Source organism: Zingiber officinale, chromosome 11A, assembly GCF_018446385.1.
Source record: "Zingiber officinale cultivar Zhangliang chromosome 11A, Zo_v1.1, whole genome shotgun sequence".
In the NCBI taxonomy this organism is placed as follows: domain Eukaryota; kingdom Viridiplantae; phylum Streptophyta; class Magnoliopsida; order Zingiberales; family Zingiberaceae; genus Zingiber; species Zingiber officinale.
In genome coordinates, this window is record NC_056006.1 from 42,764,739 (window position 1) to 42,791,997 (window position 27,259).

General features: G+C 35.4%; 1 protein-coding gene across 4 annotated transcripts in view; it reads right to left on the reverse strand.

The window, feature by feature from the left end:
• The window catches only part of LOC122032617 (lysine-rich arabinogalactan protein 19-like), a 40,449-nt gene extending 20,416 nt beyond the window's left edge, over window positions 1-20,033 (reverse strand). For 2 of the 4 annotated variants that reach the window (XM_042591929.1, XM_042591927.1), the window contains exons 1-2: window positions 19,600-20,032; window positions 19,431-19,528 (exon numbers count right to left, since the gene is read on the reverse strand). In XM_042591929.1, the coding sequence (XP_042447863.1) occupies window positions 19,431-19,528; window positions 19,600-19,891 (390 nt within the window). In that variant the 5' untranslated portion in view covers window positions 19,892-20,032. Of the gene's footprint in view, window positions 1-19,202; window positions 19,266-19,430; window positions 19,529-19,599 lie in introns of all 4 variants that reach the window. The other 2 variants (XR_006126160.1, XR_006126159.1) reach the window with 2 other exon arrangements.
• Between the last annotated feature and the right edge of the window lie 7,226 nt (window positions 20,034-27,259).

Here is a 27,259-nt window from a genome sequence, read left to right on the forward strand (position 1 = left end):
CTCCCTTGTTGACCTTCATCACCATACTCACTGATTTGTAATTGCAACCAATATCATCCCAATATACCTAGTGAAATCGAATTCTTCCTTAGCTCTGGTATATGTCTGACATCACATAGGGTTCTTAATCACACCATTAAACATCTTGATTTTAACTTTCCTTATGTCGATAACTCTGCATGATACATCGTTTCTCATCAACACTGAATTAGAATTCACTGCCTATATGTGTCAAACTACTCTTTATTTGGAGTCATGTGATATGAACATATAAAGTGTAAGATCCGTGCATTTATCAGCTGCTCCGAACTCGACATAACTGATAGCATATCTCCATCTCTGCTCGTTGAATTTTCCTCTTCAACTATATTTGCAGACTTTGCCGAACTATCCTTGTTCCTGCAATATGTTTCGTTATCTCTGGACAATTTCTTTTCATATGATATCTTCCTCCACATTTAAAGCACATGATCACCTTCTTCTCAATTTAGAAAGGGTCTTGTTGTCGCTACCCGTCAATAGCCCCAATAGCCCTCGCTATAGCGAATAGCGAATAGCGAGGCGAGGCGACGGCCTGGGGCGATGAGGGGCTACGTGCAACGATCTTGACGATAACGATCGCTATTGGCGCTATCCTCGCTATAGCGAGGATGGCAATAGCGCCCGTAGCAGGGCAATTGCAAAATGTAGCACAGATTTAATTTTTTAACCCATTTGCCTAATTTTTTAGGCTTATTTTTTAAAGGCCCATTATATAATTTTTTTAGGCCCATTTTTTTAAAAACCTAGATCTGCTCTCAAACCTCCTAAGAAACCCTACTGATTTTTTTTTTAAAACTGGATCGCTGAATCTGCGCAAGGGCCGAACGACTGCTTCTCCTGATCTCGCTGCTCTCCTGTGCTTCTCCTCTGGTCTGCGCAAGGGATGGCTGCTTCTCCTGATCTCGCTGCTCTCCTGTGCTTCTCCTCTGGTCTGCGCAAGGGACGGCTGCTTCTCCTGATCTCGCTGCTCTCCTAAGAAACCTGCGCTTCTCCTCTGGTCTGCGCAAGGGACGGCTACTTCTCCCAATCTCGTTGCTCTCCTAAGAAACCTGCGCAAGGGACGACTGCTTCTCCTCTGGTCTCTGCCTCGCCTCGCCTTGCTCTCCTGCTTCTTCCAGTCTACGCAACCTTCTCCTCCTACTGGTTGTGTGCTTCATTTCTGAATATTACAAGGTAATAAACACATTCAATTCCTCTCTATCTACACCTGTTTGATGAATGAGTGTGCACATCTTGAAATAAATGTTTCTGGATTCTAGAAACATTGATTAAAGTTTTGTTTTTTCTTTATTTTTCAGAGTTTAAAAGATGGAAAACTTACAAGAAGATATAAAAAAAAAAAGATATTGGATGGAATTATGGGAGGATGGTCAACCCAGACAAGATTGTTGATGGAATAATATGCAACTTTTGCCAAAAAGTTACAAAGGGTGGGATAACAAGGCTCAAACAACATCTTGTTGGAGGATTTAAAAATACAAAACTTTGTCCAAAAGTCCCAGCAATAGTTAAGCAAGAAATGAAAGATCACTTTGAAGAAAAGTTAGCCCAAAAAACTGTCATGGATTCCATACCTCACTTTGATGATGTTTTTGACATAACAGAAGAGCAAGGAGATGATATTGACTCACACAGGGATCCCTCTAGTATAAAGAGGTCGACATCTATTTCTTCCTCGGCCAACTCGTCAATATTACAGCCCAAAAAACCTCGGCAATTGGGACCTATAAATGCTTTCTTTAAGCTGGAAGCCAAGAATCAAGGTGGCAAAGGACCCCAATTTAATGAAGTTAAAAAAAAACTCAAGTATGATGCAGCTCAAAAATTTGCAAGGTGGATGTATGATGCTGGAATCGCATTCAATGAGGTCAAATATGATAGTTTCAAGCCAATGATTGAAGCAATTGGACAATATGGTCCTGGGATGAAACCACCTAGTTATCATGAGGTGAGAGAACCTCTTTTGAAAGAAGAGATCAACCATACAATGCTGATTTTGAAACAAAATAAAGAAGAGATGGCGAAGAATGGTTGTACTTTAATGGCTGGTGGGTGGAGAGATAGAAAGGGGAGATCACTTATCAATTTCTTAGTGAATACCCCAAAAAGAAACATGTTTATTGAATCAGTTGATGCATCTAGCTACTCTCATACTGGTGAGAAGATGTTTGAGTTGCTTGACAAGTTTGTGAAAAAAGTTGGGGTGCATAATATTGTTCAAGTGGTCATCGACAGTGCATCGAATAATGTTTTTGCTGGTGCGAAAATCTAATATACTAACTTACATCATCTTTTCAATTTCATAAATTAGTTTGATTAACTAATTCATTATGCTCTTGTTCTTTACAGGAAAGAAGTTGATGGATAAATATCCAAACTTGTATTGGACCCTGTGTGTGGCACATTGTTTGGATTTGATGTTTGAGGACATATTCAAAATGCCGGATTTGAAGAGGGCACTTGAGCGGGCAATCATTGTTAACGGATATATTTACAACCGAACTATATTGTTGAACATGATGAGAGAGTTCACCGGCCAAAGAGACCTTATAAGGCCAGCTAAAACTCGTTTTGCCACTGCTTTCTTGACTATGAGAAGCTTTCAGCAGCATAAGCAAAATTTGAGAAAGATGTTTACTTCAGAAAATTGGAGTAAAAGCAAATTCACGAAGGAACAGACTGGTAAGCAAGCGCAGAAAATTATATTGATGCCTTCATTTTGGAATTCCATTATTTATGCTATGAAAGTTGGTGGCCCATTATTGGAGGTACTTCGGTTGGTGGATGGGGAGAAGAAGCCTGCCATGGGTTATATATATGAGGCAATGGATAGGGCTAAGGAGAAAATAGCAAAAGCCTTTGGTAATAATGAGGATAGGTACAAAGATGTTTTTGAGATAATTGACCATAGGTGGCAGTTGCAGCTCCATCAAGATTTGCATGCAGCGGGTTATTTCTTGAACCCCGAGTTCTTTTACTCAAATTCTGAGATAGAACAAGATGAAGAAGTAGTTATGGGGTTGTACAATTCAATCAGTAGGTTGACTGATGATCCCGAGTCAGAGGGAACAATACATACAGAGTTGTTAAAATACAAACAAGCCGAAGGTCTTTTTGGAAAGCAAATTGCAATCCAAATGAGAAAGGTTGTATCACCAGGTATGAAAATATATTTACTCCTTTTTTTTGAAATAAATTCAATGAGAAATACTAATATAAGTATATAACTATTGTTATTAACTAGCTGCATGGTGGAACTCGTATGGAGCTTCGACACCAAAGTTGCAAAGACTTGCCCAGAAGATACTCAGTCTCACTTGTAGCTCTTCTGGTTGTGAGCGCAATTGGAGTGTGTTTGAACATGTAAGCCTATATAATATTGCACTTTTTATTTTTTATTACTGTGAAATTTTAAGAATTCGTTCTCATGTCTCGTGCGCAACTTCATTCCAAGAAAAGGAATAGATTGGAGCAAAAACGCCTGAATGATTTAGTGTTCATTAAGTACAACAGAGCTCTGAGGCGTAGATACGATAGTCGTGATACCATCGATCCTATCATATTGAGTGAAGTAGATGATGGAAATGAATGGTTGGTAGGGAGACTGGAGGATGAAGAGCTTGACTTTGTTCATGATGGTGATGATTTGACTTGGCTAGATGTTGCAGATGCTGTTGGAGTAAATGAAGCTCCTTATACATTGAGAAAATCCAAAGGGGCCTCGAAAGCGACCCCTACATCTACGCAAGTCGCAAAGATGACCACATCTACACCTACAGGAAGTTTGAAGGCGTCCACATCTAAGTCTAGAGGGAAAAGGCCGATAGGAACATCTACTACACTTGATCTTGTAGATGAAGAGGATGAATTCGATTTTGATGAAGAAAGTGAAGAGGAGAATGATGCCGAGCGTTATGCAATTCCAAATAAAGAAGATGGTCTCGATCTTGATGGAGAAGTTGAAGATGAAGATGAATTTTAGATTATGTTTTTTTTTATTTTTAGAATTGAGGTTTTATATGCCTTGAATAGTTGAACCTATATATTTGTTATTTAAGTATGAACTATTGAATTGATGTTACTATATACTATATATTATATATTTATATACTTGTGGCGCTATACTTTCAAATAACCCTCGCTGCGCTATTCGCTATGCGCTATAGCCACGTGCGCCCTTTGCGCTACAGGGCGCTACGCGCGATTGACAACTATGTCATCAACACTGAATTAGAATTCACTGCCTATATGTGTCAAACTACTCTTTATTTGGAGTCATATGATATGAACATATAAAGTGTAAGATCCGTGCATTTATCAGCTGCTCCGAACTCGACATAACTGATAGCATATCTACATCTCTGCTCGTTGAATTTTCCTCTTCAACTATATTTGCAGACTTTGTCGAACTATCCTTGTTCCTGCAATATGTTTCTTTATCTCTGGACAATTTCTTTTCATATGATATCTTCCTCCACATTTGAAGCACATGATCACCTTCTTCTCAACTTAGAAAGGGTCTTGTTGTCGCTACCCGATCCATACTAAGTTTTGCTCCTACCATGCTCTTGGTTACTATTCATCACAAGTCCTCCTTGAGAAACTTCATCATTTGCTTTTTTCCTTTAATAAAACCTAGCAGCGCACATGTGATCTCCTCCAATTTAGAGTTTCCTTACGCCATATCAAAGTAGTAACCAAATTCTCGTACGTAGGAGATGAAGGTAGAGAATTCAGCAACATCAACGTCTTGTCTTCGTCCTTAATCTTCACATTAACTCATTTCAAATAACTCACAATCTAGTTGAATAAGTTGATGCGTTAGCTCAGATTAGTTCTCTATCATCTTCAGTCCATATAACTTTTGTTTGAGATACAGTTGTTTGTTAATAACTTTGACCTGTACTGACTTTCTAGTTTTTGCCAAACTATCACCAGTGACTTCTCATCCATAACATGGTACATCACATAATCCGTAAGACAAAGTCTGATTGTTACTACTATCTTCGCTTGAAGTTTTTCCCAATCTGATCTCTCCATACTTTCCGATTTCCTTTCTCCTAGCATTTTCACCATGTCTTGTTGCACCAACAACTCCTTAATCCTCCTTTGCCATAATCCGAAGTTCTCGATTCTATCAAACTTCACCATATCAAATTTTTCAGAAGACATCCCCGACATGCTGAAGAAATCCGTCAAAACCTTGCAATACCAATTGTTCTGTAAAGAGGAGGTAACAACTTTCAACCTCTAATGCAGAAGAAGAGGAAAAGATCGCGTGGAGCAACGAGACAAAGACACACAAGAAAGAGTAAAGAAGAGGAAGAAGAGTTATCGTGGATTGACGGCATGCCTACTCCACAAAAACTTTATTAGAATTCTCTCTACACAAAAGAGTTCTCATCATAATAATCACAATGATCCCTATAAATAGTGCTCAAACCCCAAAATAAACCTGAAAACCCATAATAGAATTATGTTAGAAAAAAACCATAAAAGAATTCTGTTACGAAAAACGGTAGTAGAATTTTTCCGCCATTTCTTTTTTTCATCCTTGATGTCCTTCACTCAAATATGAGTCATCCGTCAACAAAAATAAACCTATTGTATGAGGGTGTTACGACCTAATTCTTAGGCATTAGTTTGTATGTCATACTGATGTCAACCTTTTGGCTCCTCTAAAATCATATTTAGGTGGAGCCATTTGTAAGTTTTTATAGGGTTGTTCTCATGTCATAAGTTTTGACCACAAAGTTTGATTTTCTAATTCAACAACTAACCAAGCATGTGAGATAATTTGACCTTGGCCTTAAGTTTCCCAAGTTCTTGTTTTCGAGCCTTGGTGTTTCTATTGGACTCCTCTAAAGTTAAATTAGACATTAAATCATACATATTAAAGTTAAGAAAGGGGCTCGTTACCCCCTTGAAAACCTTTCTACCTCCACTTGACTTGAGCTTCGCTCCTTAATTTTTACCACATTAGCTTTGTAAAGGGATTAGGACATCTCTTTTCTTCCTTATCAGACCCTTCTTGATAAGAAGACAATCCCTCTTGAAATGTCCACTTTCATTGTAATGAAAGCACTTAATTTTCTTCTTGGTTGCTTTCTCTTTGATTTTCTCCTTTATTTTTCTTCTCTTTCATTTTCTCTTTCTTTATGTGTGGACATTTTTGTAGTTAGCCTTCTCATTGCATACGAATCATACAACTTTTTTTTTGCCTGGATTTCACGATTTGAGACTAAGAGGCTTGAAGGAGTGGCATTTGAGTTTCCTCAATTGCCTAACTGAAAATTTCCTTGATGTTATTTAAGGGTTATTTTTTCCAATGGCTCAGATGATGAAGATAGCCGCTCATCTTCATTGCTTGTCATTCTCTACACAATTAAGTCATAGTCTTCATTGTCTACGTCATCATGTGACTCCTCAGCCTCATGAACTTAATGTCTTCTACTTATAATTTTTGTTATCCTCTACTAATTCAACACTTTGAATTTCTTGTTATTGTAAGTGCTTTTCATAAAGATTGACCACCGTACTTTAAAGATCTTTTAAATAAGTTTACTCACCAATTTTGCTCTATTTATCATTTCCCTCAAACCATTAAACATCTTAGCTTGTCCATTTCCTTCTTTTAAGAAATTTTCCATTGTTATCTTTTGGAGATTCAAATCCATGTGCAACAACAGAAAACACCTCGAAGACAATCTTGAAAAAATATTCCATTCTCATCTTTTAAAATTCAAAATTTATTCCGTCATATTCCACAGTTGCAAGATGATTGGCAATTAGTCCTTTGAATTAGAACACTTGCTCTAATAGCACTTATCAAGAGCGATGATCTAGTTTAGACAAAGTTTGATATGGCCATAGAGGAAGGCGGTGAACAACTAAAACCCTAACATAAAATTCTCTTGCAAAACAAACATAAATTAAATCATTAGTTGTCTCGTGGGGCACTCATGTGTGTGTTCGGTTATTCGTGTTAACTATAGTAGTAATAAAATAAGAATAAGAAATAAATATAATGTTAACAACATGAATTAATGTGGTTCGAAGACTGCTTCTAATCCTAATAACTGGTCCAGTAAGTCACCCTGATAAACGTTCAACTAAAAAACACCCATTTACAGGAGACACATTCACAAGAGTTAAATGAAGTAAATTTTTTACAATACCACTTGAGGAATGTTTACAATGAAGTCTCTCCTACTATCAAATAAGACTGATGCAATTTAAGCAAAAGAAGAATACCAAGAGATTGAATTAAAACTTCTAACCTTATCTAAGCCCTTGGAGATCTTTGAGAATATTTACACAATAGTAGAGGAATATAAGAATGCATTCAAGCAACCTCTTGTTGCTCAAAGATTCCCAAGGGTTTTTATGTATGTTGCTCTTTTATCCACCTCCAATCAATTAGAAAAGGCTACAATCGATTTCTCAGACACTAATCATCATTGAGTAACCAACTGCCATAAATTCCACTCAATCAACTGCAAAGTCTCGAGTGGACTGGATAAACCTCAAATTGATTGTTATTCGAACATAACCATTCTGTCACCCAAACATGCATTCAATCAACTAAGATCCATCTTTAGTGTGGACAGAATCAAGTTAGTGGTCCCTCCTCTCTGCTTAGACCCTTGTACACCTAATTGTAGACTTCAATTAAACCATTAGCTAATCTATTCTACCAACCTAAGCACATTATTCTTGAATTATCCTGCATAAAAGGAAAAACATTACACATCACTTGTAATCTTTCGCAGCATTCACACCTCTAGGTCTTCAACCTTATATTCCTTGTTGCCCTCAAGTCTACCTCGTGTTAAACCCTCAATCCCTTAGATGGACCAAGCCCCACAAATTTGGTTTCTGTGTCATCCTTCACTCCTAGCCTATGAGTCCACCTTACTTCAAACCACCCTAAAGTACACGTATCAAACATTCACTCCTAGCCTATTGACTCAGTAAGTCGATATATGTTATGCCGAGATTTAAAATCTCCACCCATACCGAGGTTTCAGTCTCAGATCGAACGATACGGTTTTGGTATCGTATCGTGTCGTGCCGATATGGTTTCGGTATTTTTTATTTATATATAATAATTATTAGATAAATATATTTATTGTTTATAATTTAAAAATAAATTATATATTGATTTTATATAAGTTCTATATTATTAAGCAACTTAATATTGTTATACAAAATAATTAAATATAGTTTTTTTAAAAAAATTAATCTATTAATAATTTGAATTAAATAATCATAATTATATAAATTAATATAAAATACTATTTTATATATAATAATTATATAAATTGAATATTTATTTATTTAATAATTTAAATAATATATTTAAAATAGTAAGAAAAAAATTAGAATATCAATTAAACATTAAAATAGTAAAAAAATATAAAATAATTTTAAAGAATCAGAATATAAATTTAATTTATTAGAATTTTTATAATTTTTTTTAAAAAAAAATTTAGAATTTTTAAATAAAATTTAAAACATTATAAACAATTTCATAATATTATTTAATAAAATTTATTAATTTTTAAAAAAAAATTAAATATTTTTTTATATTTTATTGGGATAATTTAATTAGGGTTAATGAAACCTTATTTTAAATATCACACTTAGGAATTGTTTAATTTATTTAAATTAGAATATGAATTTTATACAGTAAACCCAGCGACGCTCGCTTCTGACGTCCGCGCCCGCCTCTGACGCGACGCCCGCGGACGCCTCTGACGGCGTCGGAGGAGTCCGGCAACACCTCCGGCGGCACCGAAAGCATCCGACGACGCTTCCAGCGGCGTCGGAGGCGTCCCGCGACGCTTTCTGCTCCGCTAGAAGCGACGCGAGCGCGCCCGCGATGCCTCCGACGACTCCGAAGGCGTCCGGCGATGTTTCCGATGGCGTCAAAGGCGTCACGCGAAGCTTCCGGCTCTACCAGAAATGTCGAGGAGGCTCTGCTAGAAACGCTGAGACGCGCGCACATGATGTACCGGTTTCGCCTCCACGGCGGAACGTTAAAAACCGTCAGTGTCGGGCGGCACGGAATGACATTTCATTTACTATGCTATTCTAACACGTCTCTTTTCAAGAATTTTCGAGATAATTTCTCATGGGACTTATCATAAGCTTTTTTTAATGTCGACAAATACAATGTATAAATCTTGCTTCTGTTTCTTATATTTTTCAATTAATCGTCTGAAATGTATAGTTTCTATTATCAAACTTTCAGGCATAAATCCAAATTGATTTTCAACCATTATATCTCTTTTATTAGTCTTTTTTCTATTACTCTTTCTCAAAATTTCATGGTATGACACATTAATTTAATACACCTATAGTTTGTATAATTTTGTATATCTCCGTTGTTCTTATATAAGAGAACTAGAATACTTAATCCTCCATTGATTAGACTTTTTTTTTCATTTTTAATATCAAGTTGAATAATTTTGTAAGTCATTCAATACCTTGTTTCCCTAGGCACTTCCATACCTCTGTCAGAATATCATCTAGTCCAATTACATTTCCATTTTGTATTCTATTTAAAGCTTATTTTACTTTTAAAGTTTGAATGCTACAATAAAAATTTAAATTTTTATACTCATTTGACCTACTTAAATTACTAAGTTAAGTTGATCACCTAACTTTCATTAAAAAGTTGATGAAAATACCTCTTATATTGCTCTTTTATTTCCTCATCATTTAATAGTCCCTATTGCATTCATCTTTAATACAACTTATTTGGATAAGATCTTTTGTCTTCCTTTCTCTCGTTTTAGTTATTCTAGACATGTCCCTTTTCCTTTATTTTTATCCAATTTTCGATATAAGCGTTCAAAAGTTGTATGTATTGCTTTGGTCTTTTTCTTGGCGGTATTTTTTTTAAGTTTTTTTCGTTCTTACAAGTGTTATAATACCTTATAGGCAGTTCATTTTTTCTTTCACTTTCTCCTTTACTATCTTATTCCACCAAGATTCTTACTTGTTAGTACAAATCCTCTTGACTTACTAAATACACTTTTAGCTATTATTTTCAACTTTAATGTCATTTTATCCCATATAGTATTCAAGATTCTTTACTTATTAGTGCACGCCCATTTGACTTACCGAATACACTCTTAGCTACTATTTTCAACTGTAATATCATTTTATCCCATGTAGTATTCAAGTTATCGTGTATTTCTGCTAATACTTGTACTCCTATCATCTCTTTAAATATGTTTTACTTCACATTCTTTAACTTCCACTAGTTAATTCTATAAGTCATGCACATTTTCCTTTTATTCTTACTATGTTGGGGGCGCACATTTAACATAACTAACCTATATTGGGTAGTTAAGTTTTAAATGACCTTATAATCTTTACAAATCTTTTTATCATTTTTCTTAACCATAAGAAAGTTAATTTGCAACTTATTATTTCAACTTTTGAATGTGACCAAGTGTTTTCTCTTTTCATAGAAAATGTATTAGCTAGTACAAAGTCATATGTGATCGCAAAATCCAATATAATTTTCCCTTCATTTCTTGTCCAAACTCATAACCCCTATGCACCCTATCATATTCCTATTTTTCAATCCTTCATGCTTATTTAGATCTCCTCCTATTGAAATTATTTTGGTCGGCAAAATATTTTGTAATACCTCATCATGACGGTAACACATAATTTTAAAAATATTAGTACATAAAAAATTCAAAATTAACCGTATATAATTTGAATAACAACAATGCAAGATAAAAAACAATGTAAAGTGTAATAGCATATAACAACCCTTCGTAATATGAGATCTCTATGAAGAGGGTCTCTATAGGATTTGCATCTTACAAGTCAATGTGCCATCTCATTAAAAAAAAAGATGATACTACATTGTTTTAAAATTCTCTAGCCCAAGGATCAAAATTTCGTTCTGTGCCGCCCGACATGGACGAAATTTGCCATTCCGCTTAACGCACGAAACTGGCACCGTGAGCCACTTTGTTTCGTGTGTCACTGCGTTTGTCACAACGACGACAAGAGGAATCACGTTGCGTGCGTCACGAGCGAGGACGTGTGCGTCGCCAACCAAGAATCGCGACAAAAGGAATCGATTTGCAGGCGAGGCTGAAGGCGTCACGGGATGCTTTCGGCTCCACCAAAAGCATCGTCGAACACCTATGGGGCCGTCGGATGCCTCACTTGCCACCTCCAATGCCTCGCATCCGCTCGGGGGAGCCCTATGGTGCGAAGTCCATGTTCGCGTTTCTGTTCTTCGCGAAGTTCACAAGAAAATAAATCCCAGCATTTATTTAATTAATTGAAAACTTTTCAAACGTGATATTTCAAACCGGCTTTTCTAAACTCCGATTAAATTATTCCAATAAAATATAAAAAACATTTAAAATTAAAAAAAAAATTATTAATTAATATTTTGAAAATTAATTTTATTATTTTAAATTTTATTTAAAAATTCTAAAAAAAACAGATTTATATTCTGATATTTTTGAAAAATTATTGTATATTTTTTTACTATTTTACATAATTATTTAAATTATTTTAAATTATATATTATTTAAATTAATAATTAATTAAATTAATAAATAGTTAATTTATATAATTATTATATATAAAGTATTATTTTTGTGTTAATTTATATACTTATTATAGATAATATTTTTTTCTTTAGAATCAATTTGAAATTTAAATCCATGAATAATAATATATTTTTTTTTTTACTTTTAGGATTCTTACTTCCAAAACATATGAAACATATATATTTGTCTTAGAATGTCTCTACCTGCCTAGGAAATATTATCTGTCATTTATTTCAAAAATTTTGATAAACATATGCTATCAAGTTTATGATTTCTAATAGCCTTCTTACTTATAATCTTGTGCACTTCTGATCATTCTAAATTGAGAAAGTTAAATTAATATTCTTAGGAGATAGTTTACTTTATAAAAATGTGTTATAGAATATTGTTTTCAGGGAGTTGCTTTTTATAAAAACTTATTTTAAAATTATACACAATAAACATATTTATCTAATAATTAGTATATATAAATAAAAAAATATCGAAACCATATCGACATGGCACGATACGATACTGAAACTGTATCGTTCCGGTCTGGAACCGAAACCGGCATGGGTCGAGATTCAGAACCTTGCTCTAGCCTACACAAGTATAATGCAAATATATATGTGCATATGTCAATTTTTGTTATTCTAAGCTAAACAAGTAGATGCACTATAATGGTTAAGCACTGCAATCCTTAAAAAAAAAAGAACTCTGACCATACTGAAGTAAAGGGGTTTGGGAATCCGACTTAAGAAGGGTCCGATGAACCTTACTAATCTAGGATAAAAGTTTAGTGAAACGATCAGAGGTTGAAATATAAAGTAACTACATCTGATGAACTAAATTCTTGTAATTTATGAAAAAATTCATGAAACTAATGTCATTGTTTTCCGTTTCTTACATGGTAAATTATATAAAAAAATATATTTCTCTTAAATGCAAGTGGATGTTATTTCTATAAATGATTGAGCTTACTGTCTTTAGCAGTACAAGATCCATATGGTGTAGGTAATGAGGAAATAGAAGGACTTAAAGAATGAGCTTTCTTGTACCTGGCAGTGCACACCCGAGGGCCTCTTTTATTTGTCTAAGTTTCTACGTGTGTTAGGATGTTGGGTCTTAATGTTGGTGTAGAGTTATGTGATTGATAGTCGGTTTAAGTTCATTTACTAGTTGGTTGCACTTTATACTCTTCATCGTTGGCCCCACAACGAAATGAAGGGAATAAATCATGGTGACTGAGCGGCCTCTTTAGGTGGGAGGGATTTTATTCCGCAAGGGATTATTTTCCAGATATTCAATCCCTACTCTCACGTGGCAATCTACCACCCAAGTACCAACTCGGCTATGCCTATGGGGGCAATTAGTTGAAGCAAAAAGTGAAATCGCTCACCTCAAGCGGTCTAATATGGCTGACCCCATGGATACAGGCAAATTACGAGGGCATTTTTTTCCTAAAACAACAACCATTTACATGTCACCCACGAGACATTTTGCAACTATTAGAAATTGACCCCAAGACCTATTAGAGCAAACACTCATGCAAGTACCATCTGCGCCAACACGTGAGAGCTTCCCATGGGGGCAATTAGTGTCCCTACTAGAGGTGGCTATGAGTATTCATCACTTTCAATGATGATTACTCTCGATATGGTTATGTTTACCTAATGACTTGCAAATTTGAAGCTTTTGAAAAATTTAAGGAATACTGAAATGAAGTGGAAAAATAATTAGGTAAGAACATTAAAACATTTTAATCAAATCGAGGTGGGGAGTATCTATCCAATGAGTTTAGAGCATACCTTTCAGAGAATGTGAATTTATCCCAACTGAGCGCATGAGGCTCCCAATGGTATCTCAGAAAGAGAAATAGGACCTTTTTGGACATGGTCATATATATGCTTGGATTCTCCACTCTCAATATATTGTTTTAGGGATATGTTTTACAAACTACAATATACTCATTGAACATAATCTCTTCTGAATCTAGATCTATGACACCCTTAAAGTTGTAGAATAAATGCAAGCCTAATCTAATATATATCTGGATATAGGGATGCCCTTCATATGTGCATAAATGCAAGATAGATAAGATGGAAGCAAAATCAAAAGCATGCATCTTTATAGGATATCCAAAAGGAACAAGAGGATATTACTTCTATAGTCCTCAAGATAAAAAAAAAAGTATTTGTATATACAAATGCAACCTTTTTTGAGGATAAATATATAGAAAAACATGAAGCTCCTTTATGACCAGTAAGAGGAGGTTGAATTGCCTACAAATAAGAATTGAAAACTAATCTCTTGTTACTTAAGCAAATATAACATGCAAAAGAAAAAATAAGAGAAAACTCTGAGTTTACTTAATTTGCAATCGGAAAGGTTGCTAGTCCAAGACAATGTAAGCTCAATTAAAAAGTCTCATTTGTTGAAGGTGGAGAAGTCTCTTACAGAAGTTAAAGCACGAACAGTTGAAATAGACTTCATAAATGAAATACAAGTGTGTTGTACTGAATTTCTAAGACTATGGCTCTATTTATAGTCTGGCGAATTCGTCCGTTGGGACGCCTGGAGCAGGTCAGGTGCCCCAGCGATGCATCTTATTTGCTTCACGGCTCTTTAATGGCTTGATGATCAAACTTTATTCTCGCTCGGATGCCTAGATCAGTCCAGACATCTGGAGTGTTACTAACGTGGACTCCGAAAATTATCCGGACAGTAACGTCTCGTCGGGTCACCTCTACTGGCCCAAGGTGGTCCGGGTGCCTAGACCTGGACAAGTCAACTTTGTGTTGACTTGCCCGGCTACTGCTCCGGTCGCTTAAGTGATTCTCCGATCATCCAAAGTTGAGCTCACTCGAACCCAACTCTGGTCTTCTTCTCGAGCAGTCTTCGACTTCTCATCCCTTGGATGCTCCGCGCGTTTCCTCGTCCACCGGTGTACTCTTCCGCAACACCTCGTCTCTTTGATGCACCGAGCCTGTCGACTCACTTCCCGTGTCATCCTTCTCACTAGCTGCATCTTCCACTCGACTTCTTATGTTTCTAAGTCTATGCACACTTAGACACAAGGCATGAAATAACGCAGAACCTAACTTAACCCGGTCAATCGCATCAAAACTCACCCGAGGTACTTACAGAACGTGAATTAAAAAGTAAGGTTCTTTTGAAAGAAAATCCTAATTCAGATATTTGCACTGAACAAACTCAATTTGAATTCATATTTTTACCACCATCGAATGTTGGTCTTAGTGGGAAATGAATGGAGGTTCCATCTATTGTATCTACTAATTTGCCGACAATTGAGATGGTTAAGAATCGTAGCTCCATTGTTCAATTGCCTCCGTGTATTGAAATGGAAAATAAGGGACATGGTGATCAAGAGAGAGAGCAACAATCAACTCCAATCAACCAAGAGCCTCCACAGCTTAGAGGTAGTGATTCGTCGACCCTCCAAGTACTTGCTTTATGGAGAGTCCTTTATGGCACAATATCTATTGAGTAAGAGGAGGATCCCACTTCGTGTAAGGAAGCTATGGAGGGTATAGACGTTGACCATTATAGGAGTGCTATGGACTCAGAAATGAAATCCATGTACACTAATTCCATCCAAGATCTTGTAGATATAACTAATGGGATGAAACTCATGGGGTATAAGTGGATCTACAAAAGAAAGAGAGGAATAGACAGAAAGGTAAAGACCTTTAAAGCTAGATCGATTGCAAAATATTATACCCAACGAGAAGGAATCGATAATGATGAAACGTTCTTATCTGTGACTATGCTAAAATTTATTAGGATCCTCTTATCCATTGCATCTCATTTTGATTATGAAATATGACAAACGAATGTCAAGACTACCTTTCTTAACGGAAACCATGATGAAAGCATCTATATGATGCAACTAGATGGTCTCATACAAAAGGGTCAAGAGCATAAGGTATGCAAACTGAAAAGGTCCATTTATAGACTTAAATAGACGTCTAGGTCTTCAATCATCAGATTTGATCAAGCTAAGAACATCAGATTTGATCAAGCTATAAAGACTTATGATTATGATTAGAATCTAGATGAACCTTGTATCTATAAGACAATAAAAGACAATAAAGTAGTTATTCTCGTATCATATGTGGATGATATCATGCTCATTGGGAATAACATAGGAGAGTTAACATCAACTAAGCATTGGTTGACTCAACAGTTTGGCATAAAAGACTTGGGAGAAGCAAATCATGTTTTATGTATCCAAACCCTTGGGGATAGGAAGAACAAGAGGATTGCATTATCCCATGCTTCATACATTGATAAGATACAGGTGAAGTTTGCTATGCAAGATTCCAAGAAGGTTCAAAAGACATGGAGTGCACTTGTCACGAGAGCAAAGTCCCAAGACTTCAAGTGAAGTAAAATACATGAAACGAGTTGCTTATGCCTCAACTGTAGGAAGTCTATGCTATGTTGTGTACTCGTCAAGATATATGTTATACTCGTGGAATAGTCAGTAGACATTAGTCAAATCTAGGGACGGAGCATTGGACTTCTATAAGCATATTCTCAAGTATCCTCGCATAACTAGAGGATACATGTTAGTTTATTTTGCTCCAGAATTGGTGCCCATAGTATATACTAATTTTGATTTTCATGCCAATAAAGACTCTTGTAAGTCTACATTTTCACACTATGTGGTGGTGTCGTTGTTTGGAGGAGTATCAAGCAATCTTGTATTGTTGATTCCACAATGGAAGCGAGTACATGGCAACTTGTGAAGCAACAAAAGAAGTCGTATGGATGAAAAAAAATTGGCTAAGCCTTGAGGTTGTTCCTTCTACATCAGAGGTCATTACTTTGTACTATGATAATAGTGGAGCAGTGGCATATGCTAAAGAGTTTAGAAACCATCAACATGACAAACGCATTGAACAAAAGTATCACCTAATTAGGGATATCTTTCAACAAAGAGACTTGACAATGTGCAAGATAGCGAAAATCTTACTGATCCCTACACTAGAAGTTTACTGGGAGTTTTGAGAGTCATTCAGAATATGAATATATTATACATATCTTATTTACTTAAGATAAGTTGGAAAAACTTCAATAATATTGTTTTGAGCATTGCATGTGTCCATGAATTATATAAGACTGTAAATTGAGTGTTTAAGTTGTTAAACATACAAAGTTCGATTTATAATTCAATCCAAAGAATCATTGTTCATGATCGTTCATTTTGACAAGATTGTCTCAATTTTATTATGTCTATCTTTGGCTTCGTAATAAAATTGGGGATACCTTTTAATGTATTGGACTGACCACATGAAATTAAATTGTGATTTGACCGCACAAATTTAATTTTACTTGATTATTGTACATAACACCTTAATCCTGAGCGGATAATATCTTTTGGTTAATATCTCGGTGTTTTGGGAATTCAAGTGAAATAACAAAGAACATATATTCACAATATAAAATCCATCACCTAATTAATGGGCGTGGTCAAAACTCACAAGTTCTAATAGAAAGTAAAATCTGAGCCCAGTAATTCAACTTTAATTGTAATTCAACTTTAATTGTAATTCAACTTTAATTATTGAATTAATGATGTGATGAGATTACATGGGGCACTCAAATAGAAGAAGAAAGTTGTGTGATAGTGAATACCCAACAAGGGCATTTTGGTCATAGTACCCAATTTCAGATATTCTAGTTGATCAACGGAGGTGATATGTTAGATAAATCGATTAGAGGATATATTTATTGATTATAAGCTTCATTAATTCCAATTGGATTAAGCATGCAATCTCATTCTTTTAGTAGAATAGAATGAGATTAATAAATTATTTTCATTAGTTAAGAGTTGAATATGTCAAAATTAATTTATTATAGTTTGATTTAATTGGGTCCAATTCGGTCCCTTTGGTAGCTCGAGTGAGATTTGGATAAATTAGAAGAGTTAATTTATAGAAATTGTAGTAGAAAATAAAATATATTGGACTAATTGACATGTGTATTGTACACATGACAAGATATTTGATAGTAACGACAAGTAATTGTCAAATCTTTATTTAGGGAAAGTATTTAAAAAACTTATCATAATATTCTAGATATGATATAATTTGATCAACCCAACTATAGTAAGAATATAATTATTTGAGATTATTATTATATAGAATAATCATGTTTAGTCTTGAATGGGAGCCTTGGTGCAATAGTAAAGTTGTTACTTTGTGACCAAAAGATCATGGGTTTAAATCCAAGAAACAGCGAGCTTTGTGTATCGGAATGCCTTTTTTTTAATTATATTTAGTCCTATAAATATATGGTGTGCCCACGCATACAAAAAAACACTACTACAAAGTTGAGTAGAACACTTAACCTTAATTCTTTTATATGTTTCATTAAATCAATTCGTGTTAATATGTAAATAATCAAGATCTATAAGAGCATCCACAATGCATCATCATTATAACACCCACCACTTCATCAAAAAGCATGGGGTCACTGCAACATACTCATTATAACAACATCCTTCTTTTACCCACATTCATTTTAATATTAACACTCATTATTTATGGGTCCCACAATCCACTCAATCATCTTAAAATTATATCATATTAAATAAATACATTTTAAATATGTTTTAAAATATTTAAATTATTATTATTATTATTTTAATAATAATCTTACTTTTAAAAATATAATTTTATTGTTTTTCAAAAATAATATTAATTTTTTTAATATATTTATTAAATAAAATAGACGTTTATGAGAAAATGAAATTACAACTGAGCGCCTAAAATTATAAAGATGGAATTTCAAACTAGCCGTTAAAAAACTAACCATTTTATTCAATTATTAATTTAAAATTTTAATTTTTTAATAAATAAAATTAAAAAAATAAAGAAAAAACACACGTGAGGTGGGTGAAGCGCTGGCCCACCCCACGTTGCAATTAAACGCGTTCAATTGTTTGAACGCGTTCAAAGTGGGGGTTGTTATAACACCCCTCCACAATGGGTGTTTAACACCAAGGGATGTTATAACACCCCCTATTAATGAGCATTGCAGATGCTCTAATGAGATGTTCGAATTATAGAATTTGTAATTGAACTTTCTCATCTTGGCCCAACAATAAACATATACATATATGTGCAAATTTGTACTTTTCAAAGCCAGGCTGCTTTCTTTTTAATTATATTTAGTCCTATATATATGGTGTGCCCACACATACAAAAAGCATTATTACAAAGTTGAATCGTGAGAGAACATTAAAGAAGGCTTAGAGGTTTGGAGCGTAGATCTAACGTTGAATGTACACTTCAAGGATAACCTTAATTCTTTTATATGTTTCATTAAATCAATTCGTGTTAATATGTAAATAATCAAAATCTATAATGAGATATTCGAACTAAAGAAATTTTTTGTAATTGAACTTTCTCATCTTGGCCCAACAATAAACATATACAAATATGTGAAAATTTGTACTTTTCAAAGCAAATGTGATTTTAAACAAATATGGGTACCCTTCTTTATAGTGGATATAAACTCCAGAAAAAGAAAATGAATAGAAAAGTCTAGGAAACTCACATTGGATCTTTTCCATAATATCTTACCCTTATCAATGCCTACTCAAATTAACTTAATTGCCTTCTGCCAACAAGAAAATTGATCCAGGAAATAATTCCAGAGAAAATAATATCACTTCGCAATTATAGAAGATAAATGCAGACTGAAACAGTGTATTCCAATTTCAGAGTAAGCCTGAAGCCATTGGCGTCCAAAAGAACTGAAGGGAAAAGGAGAAAGATCAATTACCTTTCCACTGACTTCATAGTAATCATTCAAGGCCCACTGGTACCTCGAATGGTCCAAGCCAAACCAATTCGCCAAGTGTTCGTCCAAGCTTGAATGCGCTGTTCATTAAAGAAACTGAGAAAGCAAGGAAATTATTACACCCGCAAAATTTAAAAATCACAGACGATACCATTTTGGATTTTGGCGACAGCCTCCCAGAAGAACCCTAACACAGATCCGGAGGACATTGCAGTCGTCTTCTCAAACTGCGGAGGCGGGACCTGAACTGGCGGAGGAGGAGCCTTCGCAGGAGAAGGAGCTTCCGTTTCAGGCCTTCTAGCAGTAGAGCTCGGCGAGGGACTCACAATGTTCGATCCCGGACTCTCAGATGGCGGCGCCATCGACGAGGGAGTGATGAAAACGGTGTAGCTCCCGGCCTTCCCGATCACTGGCGGAGGCGGCGGCGCACGAGCAGTAGCCATGGATAACCGGCGAAGAGGCCTTCAGGTTTAGCGCTCTGGCTCAGTGGGGATGCTCGACGAACAACGAGGAGAAGTGTTCGTGGGAAAGGAAGGAATCGCCATGGGAGGGGAAGATAAAAAAAAAGGGCGTGACCTTTTCTGCTGTCTAACCCTTAGTACACAGGAATTAATTTAGTTTTTATTTTTTTAATAGGTGGGCTATCGCTATTTAGTTACTCCAATTAATCTTCCCGTTCAATTACCTAAAAATGATGGACAGATGAATCGACTGTGGATTAAATTGAACAACATCGGATGTGAACTAAAAAAACTCAAAGTCCTCTCAGACGATGCGATTATTAAAATATAAAATATTATTATATAAAATTTTAAGACAAAATTCAACAGGTTGGAACTAAGTTTTTCTTAATATTTTATCATCTACCCTAATAGTTAATAGTCATTTATAATCTCCACTCTTTGCGTAAAAAGGAAAACTCAAACGGACACTTCGGAGTCAGGGCATTGCAGTAAATTACTCTGATTCGCGAAGAATGGTAGCTCGGTAAATTCATCATTGCCATGGTAGAGATTAATTGACAAGTAGGATTTGTGCAGGTTGTGAACAGATAACAGACTTGTCACCGATGGCATCACATCGCTCCATGTTTCGTGTCGGGACTCGTTTTTTATTTTATATATATATTTTTTTTTGATAAAAATCAAAATAGCTAACTCTTTTTATAAAACGTTAAAGAGCCGTTACTTTTTTAAATCATCAAAAAAATGAGCAACTAAATAAATTCGCCAATAAAATGAAGCATTTTTATAAATTAAAAAAAAAAAAAAGGAAAAAGGAAACTTTGGTCGGTGGGAATTTAATATAATCGTGTGATACAATGGAAGCAGCCATAATTGTCGCAGACAGGAACAAAAGGAAAGCGCTGGTCATCGTTATCACAGAATCTTCGGTCTAAAATCGAGTTTAAAAATGCATCTGTGCAGTAAGTTGCTTTTGATTGAAAATTCAATTGGACAACAAACCAAACGACAGATTTGTTTTTAATAAAAACAATAGTACCAGTAACATGGTAGTCTTCAATTTTTCTTATTAGCATCTTTATTTTTAAAAATAATAAAATAGCACCTCACCTCTTTTTTAATATCCGGCAAATCCTTCTTTCGATCTAAATGTATAGATTGAACTATCGGTTTGGCAGAGAAAACTTGCCCCCTAAAACCGACCAAGTCATTTTTCAAAAAAAAAAAAAAATCCGAGGCTTTAGCGTAAGTCATTTCTGTTGGACATAAGTGAATCCTCTGCGAATGTCACTTTAGTCTCGTATTAAAACTTTTAAGGTAATTTTATTAGTTTTTATTGCATCACGGACATGGTAATTGTAAACAAATGTATAAAAAGAAGTTATTTTTCATGCATGAGTATATAAGAGGATATAAATTCAGAGTTCGAATTTGTATTGAGTCATATTTTCATATACGAGCACAACTTGTATGTGTTAAATGTTAGATTAATCAGTATAAAATTTATCTAAATGGAACAATTAATATTTTGTCACGTAAATAATTCTTTTGCTTGTTATTGATGTGTAAATAATGAATTAATCGTTGATTTAATGAGAATATGTAACCGACCGAGTGAAACGGCTGACCATTATTAGTCGGCAACTAACGTTTTGATGTTGGCAAGTAAAGGTAGTAAATGATCATTAATTAGCCATTTTATTACTTTTTGGATCTGAGCTGCTATATAAGGATGTTGTGACCATGAAAAAAAAGAGATACACAATAAAAAGTAGAAAGAAAACTTCATCCATTCTGTTCCTCAGTTCTCTCTCTATGTCCATCTTACGCTCGACAGATCCATTCATGATTGTAATCAAGTATGAATTCAGTTGGCTATGACCACCAGTAGTTGATGATGATCATGGTTTACCATTGTATCTTGAGAAAGAAACAACCCACAACAACCTCAAAATACAATTGGAGGTGGGACAAATTTATTTGAAGGTCACCACATCAAACGTGGACTTCAACATCGCTTTCCGACTGGGTACAAAATCCACTCGGGCTCGATCAACACTCAACAGTCGGGGATACCTCTTCTCGACTCAAACAGTCAAGTGATTCCACTCTCAGCTCGGTTGTGACTTCTCAAGTACTCAGCTTTTGCTTCTAACTTAGCATTGACTCCCCGAGCACTCTACAGTCAGCACTTGGGCAACTCTACAATTCAGAAGAACCCAACTAGGCAACACTTAAAATCTACTAAGAAGAACTCAGTGTCCACTCGGAAATGTTTTGCTTGCCCTCTAGAGCACTCGATTGATTCAACACTCAACCAATTTGCACTTGGAGACTCGAACAAGTTGCGAATCGACAGTCAAGTGACTTCCTGACTTGGACTCGACACTTCACTTAGACCACCCGAAGCTCGACAGAACTAGTCCCCCTGGAAGTTTGAGATTATCACCTCAGATTATCTAACCGATAAGACCAATTCTGATTATGTATTTTAAATTCAAATTATCTCTTGCAATTTTGTTGTCAATTCGCAAGTGTGTGAAATGCCATCAAATAATAAAAATATTGATTCCACATAGACTATTGATTAAACACTAGTTGATTTTATAAAACAAGTTATATAAACAGTTGAAAGTTATTTAAAAGCTCGAGAATCAAAGATTGAGAGAGAGAGGGGGGGGAGAGAGTTGAGAGAGCAAGAGAGAGAGAGAGAGAGGAAGTGAGCAAAAAGGAAGAGAGTGATTGGGGGAATGATTCTAGGCTTTCAATTCACTATGATGTTAATCAATGTCTCTATAAATTGTTCATCGCCTTGCCTCCATACTTACACTCTTGTAGGAATTCTGACCAAATATCGATACGATCTAGTTAAGATCATACTGAAAAGTTTACACCAATTTTTAAAGTCATTAAGTAAAGAAGAAATCCTAAAAAGTCTGGTTAAAGGAATACTTACTATCACTAAGGGCCCCCTGGCCATACAGTCTAGATTACACAAAGTCACTTCCTAATATTAAGTTAAGGAAAACTTATTTAGTCAATCCTTTGTAAAAGGTTGACTTTCGTTTTAAGGCGATGCTCTAGAAAGTCTGATTAAAGAGATATTCTTTGACATAAGACCCCTCGGTCATACAATTCAAAGCATCTCCTCTACATGGTGATCAATTTTTTTACATCTAGATGTATTTACCATACACACATTTCGTTAAACATGAATAAGACACAACACAATAGAATAAGTCATAAACATATCATTGAACAAAGAAATGAACAAATTCATAGTTTATACATCAACATCATATCCTAATTACTCCCTACATCCTATATCTGGAGAATCTATTCCATTGAGAAGAGAGACACAACTAATAGACAAATAAATAACATTCTACAACTCGATACATAAAATAAAGAGAAGAGAAATACTTATCCAAGAATTTTGATATTATTGGAGGTGTTCCCTTGCTCCGGAGGAGGACATATCTCAAGTCTGCCTCTTGGATGAGGGCTCTAGTGTTTCCCCTAGAGGGGAAAACCCTACCCTAAGGAAAGGGGATAATCCCATGTTAGTATTAGCTCTAAGAGCTAATTATGAAATGATTAGGATTATTGGGTTAATGAGTCCAATCCAAGTTAAACTCATTGGATTGGATAGAGTCCAATCTGAGTTAGACACAATTGAATCAATTTATTCAAGAATACAATGATGATTAATTTGGATTAATCATGCAAGAAGACAATGATGATTAATTGAGATTAATCATATATTGAAGGAGGAAGACCAAAGGGCAAAAAATCCTTGGTATTCATTGGATGAATAAAAAAGGGTTTTTGACATTTCATTTTAGAGATGAGACTCTTGATCTTCCCTTCTTCCTCCTTCTTCCTCCTTGGCCGAATTTCCTCTTAGTCGAACCTCCATGTGTGGCTAGTACCACAGTGGTGGTTCTTCTCCAAATCATGAGTTCTTGAGACGGATGGAATGCATTTGTGTGGATACTATAGAGGCATGAACATCTGATCGCGCTGAGATCTGCATCTAAAGAAAAGTTGCTATTGGGATTGAGAAGGGAATGCAACAAAGATATAACCCCTCTCATCAAACTTAGTATATGTGATTTATCTCCTTTGCATGGATCTTCTGGAAGGATTTAGTTTGTTTTCCGCTGCGCTTTCTGTTAGTTGCTACTCGGAACACCGTTCTGTTTCCCCTATACAAAAATTTGTACAAGCATAGAACTTAACCTAGCTACCCATGTGCTCTACTGAAGTTAGACTTGGATTGCAAACGATGCTTAACATTATTAATCCAAATTTCTCTTCAGAAGTTAAACTTGGATTGGAAACGATACTTAACATTTTTACTCCAAGTTTAACTGATGTGATCATCCTAAGTTAAACCATATTACAGAAGTTGATTAAATATCTATTTCAAAAATTAGCTTCCAGGTTAAACATGATAAGGCACTAGGCCTTCTTGGTTATGAGATCATCCACCACTTCCTAGACAAAGCCTTTCAAAGAAATTGGATATTTAACTTCTTATAGTAACCCTAGGTTTAACTATAGAGACCACAATAAAAACACAAGATCGAAACACAAAATCAAAATACAAAATCGATAACACGAAATCAAAACATAAAATCGCTAGCCTCTTGTGTTGGTGTTTTAGAATCCATGCAAAGAAAACTAACTAATTAATTTGAAGCGGAAACCATTAATTAGTTATACATTTCTTTGTAGCTAATGACCTTTTGATCTTCTATTGTATTTCTCTCCTTCTCTTAGACGTCGTGTGGGTGACAATCTACCAAGATAACTCCACCCGAATCACTTCTTTGCCTCCAAGAAAACAGAGCCACCAAGGAATGCCAAAATAGGACATTTCCTTCTTCTTTCTTCTTCTTCCCCTCTAAACAACCGGCCATAAAGGATCTCTTCTTTTCTTTTCAAGTTTCACCCACCAAGATGAGATAGGTGCCGACCTTAGAAAGAAGAAAGGGAAGAGAAGAAGATGGTGCCGCCGGCTTAAGAGAAGAAACAAAGTGAGAAGAGAAAGGGAGAGAGCCGACCACAAGGAAGAGAAGAGAGGAGGCAAGGCTTAGGTTGTCTATCTCATGAGGCACCCTCTCTTTCTCTTTTATAATCCTTGGTCATGGCAAAAAAGGAAAGTTTTAAACATAATCAAAACTTCCTTATTTGTGACCTCCCTTTAAAAAAGGAAATTTTAACAACAATTAAAATCTCTCTTTTAAATTTCCTATTGTGCATGGCAACAAAAGGAAAGTTTTAAAATTAATCTCTCTCTTTTAAACTTTGTAGAAGGCTACAAAAAAGGAAAGATTAAAATTAAAACTTCTCTTTTAAATCATAGTTACAAAAAAGGAAAGTTTTATCAAAAATTAAAATATCTCTTTTAAACATTATAGATAACTACAAATAAGGAAAAATTTTAACAAAATTAAAATATCTCTTTAATCCTTTGTAGATAGCTATAAAAGGAAATATTTTAAAACCATGAGGATGACTATAAAAGGGAAATTTTTAACACAAAATTAAAAACTCCTTTTATTCTTCATGTGGTCGTTAAAAGGAAATTTTCAAACAAAAATTAAAACTTCATTTTAACTTATGTGGCCGGCCACATCTTGGACACCAAGATGTGCTTGGGGCCGCACTACAAGAAAAAAGGTCTACTATGACATTTTCTTAATGACACTTATAAGAAAGTGTCATTATAAAATATTTATAATGGCACTCTTTACCATTGATTATTTTTTTAGAAAAATAATCATATTAGACCTCTTATGGTGACATATTTTATAAATGTCATTATATTGTAAACACTATTAACCTACGCTTTCCCTTCCCACACGGTCATTTCCTTTGTCTCCCACCTCTTCGTCTTTCCTTTTCTTTCCTCTATCACTGCTAGGTTTCGTTTCCTCTATCGTTGCTAGGTTTCCTTCATCTCCCACCTCTTCTTCTTTCCTTTCCTCTTTGCAACGTAGCCAGGTTCTTCCCCCTCCACAGCAAGTAAGGAGAAGCTTAAAGGTAATCTATTTCTTATTTCTTCCCTCACCGCAGCACTGCTCGTAGCCTCGCCAGGCAACGAGGGTCTGCTTCACGTTGCCACATTCTGACGGCGAGAAGGAGGAGATGGTGCCGGAGGAAGAGGAGATCAGCCTGTCTTCCTCTTCTAGCTCCCTTCCCACATCCAAGGATGTCGTTTTTAAAACTTGCTATCTCTTTCCCTTCGTCTACTTTCGGAAATGGCGGAAGAAGGAAAGATCGCTCCCTCTGATCCCCAACTGAAAATGCCAAACGCAGATGATTTTGGTTCTTAGAAGCCACTGGTGCGTGCGATCTCTGGCGACCCTATGATTCCACATCCTTGATTTGATAGTTCATAATGGTTTATTGGAGCTAGGGTTTCCCTCCTATTGATTTGAAGATCAATCTCTAATTTCTGTTTTCGTAATTGTTGTATCTTGTAATTGGATACATAGATTTCATCTCTTTAATTTTGGATCAACAGTTTCGGTCGATATGATAAGCAACCTTGTAAATGGATCGCCTTGAAATTCAGCTTGGGGAAGGGTGTTGATGCCACACTCAAGCAAGATGAGAAGGTGAGTGATAAGTCATGGGGTTTGATCGCCACAAGTTGCCTTGATAAGATCGGAATTAGTTCTTTGCCTAAGAACTAGAAGGAAGCTCTCACCAAAAGAGAAACTAAAATTTTCATTCAAACTTACTTGATTTTCCATACAAGAGTTCTCCTATTTAACATCCCTTAAGATCCACTATGCACTAATTATGCAATAAATATCATGCTTGCATGCATGATATTTATTATCCACTAATGCAACCACTAATCCCTAATACTAGCTTAATGCAACCATGCATGCATGGTATTTATTATACTAGCTTAGGAACTCTCAAAAATGCATTAAAAACCCACAAAGGACATCAAAAGTCACTTTAGATAAATCTCCCCAAAAATACATCCGAAAATGGTCCTCATGTTGGTCCAATTTCACTTTCAAATTGAAGGAATGTGATCCATTTAGTTGTTGCCTCCATTGTGCATTGATCCTCCTTTTCCTTGAGCCCCATTATTAAGCCTTCCAAAGCTTGTTTCATTCTCTTAGTCTTGGATCTCGTCATGGGTCCCCCAATTCCCTTTAGTGCCTCTTCTGGGCTCACATCATTCCCTCCTTCTTTAGGTGAATTTGGGTTCAAATTTAGGTCTTCATCACCTACATCAAAAGGGCTCAAATCAGCCACATTAAATGTTGCACTAACACCATACTCACCGAGCAAATCAATTTTGTAAGCATTGTCATT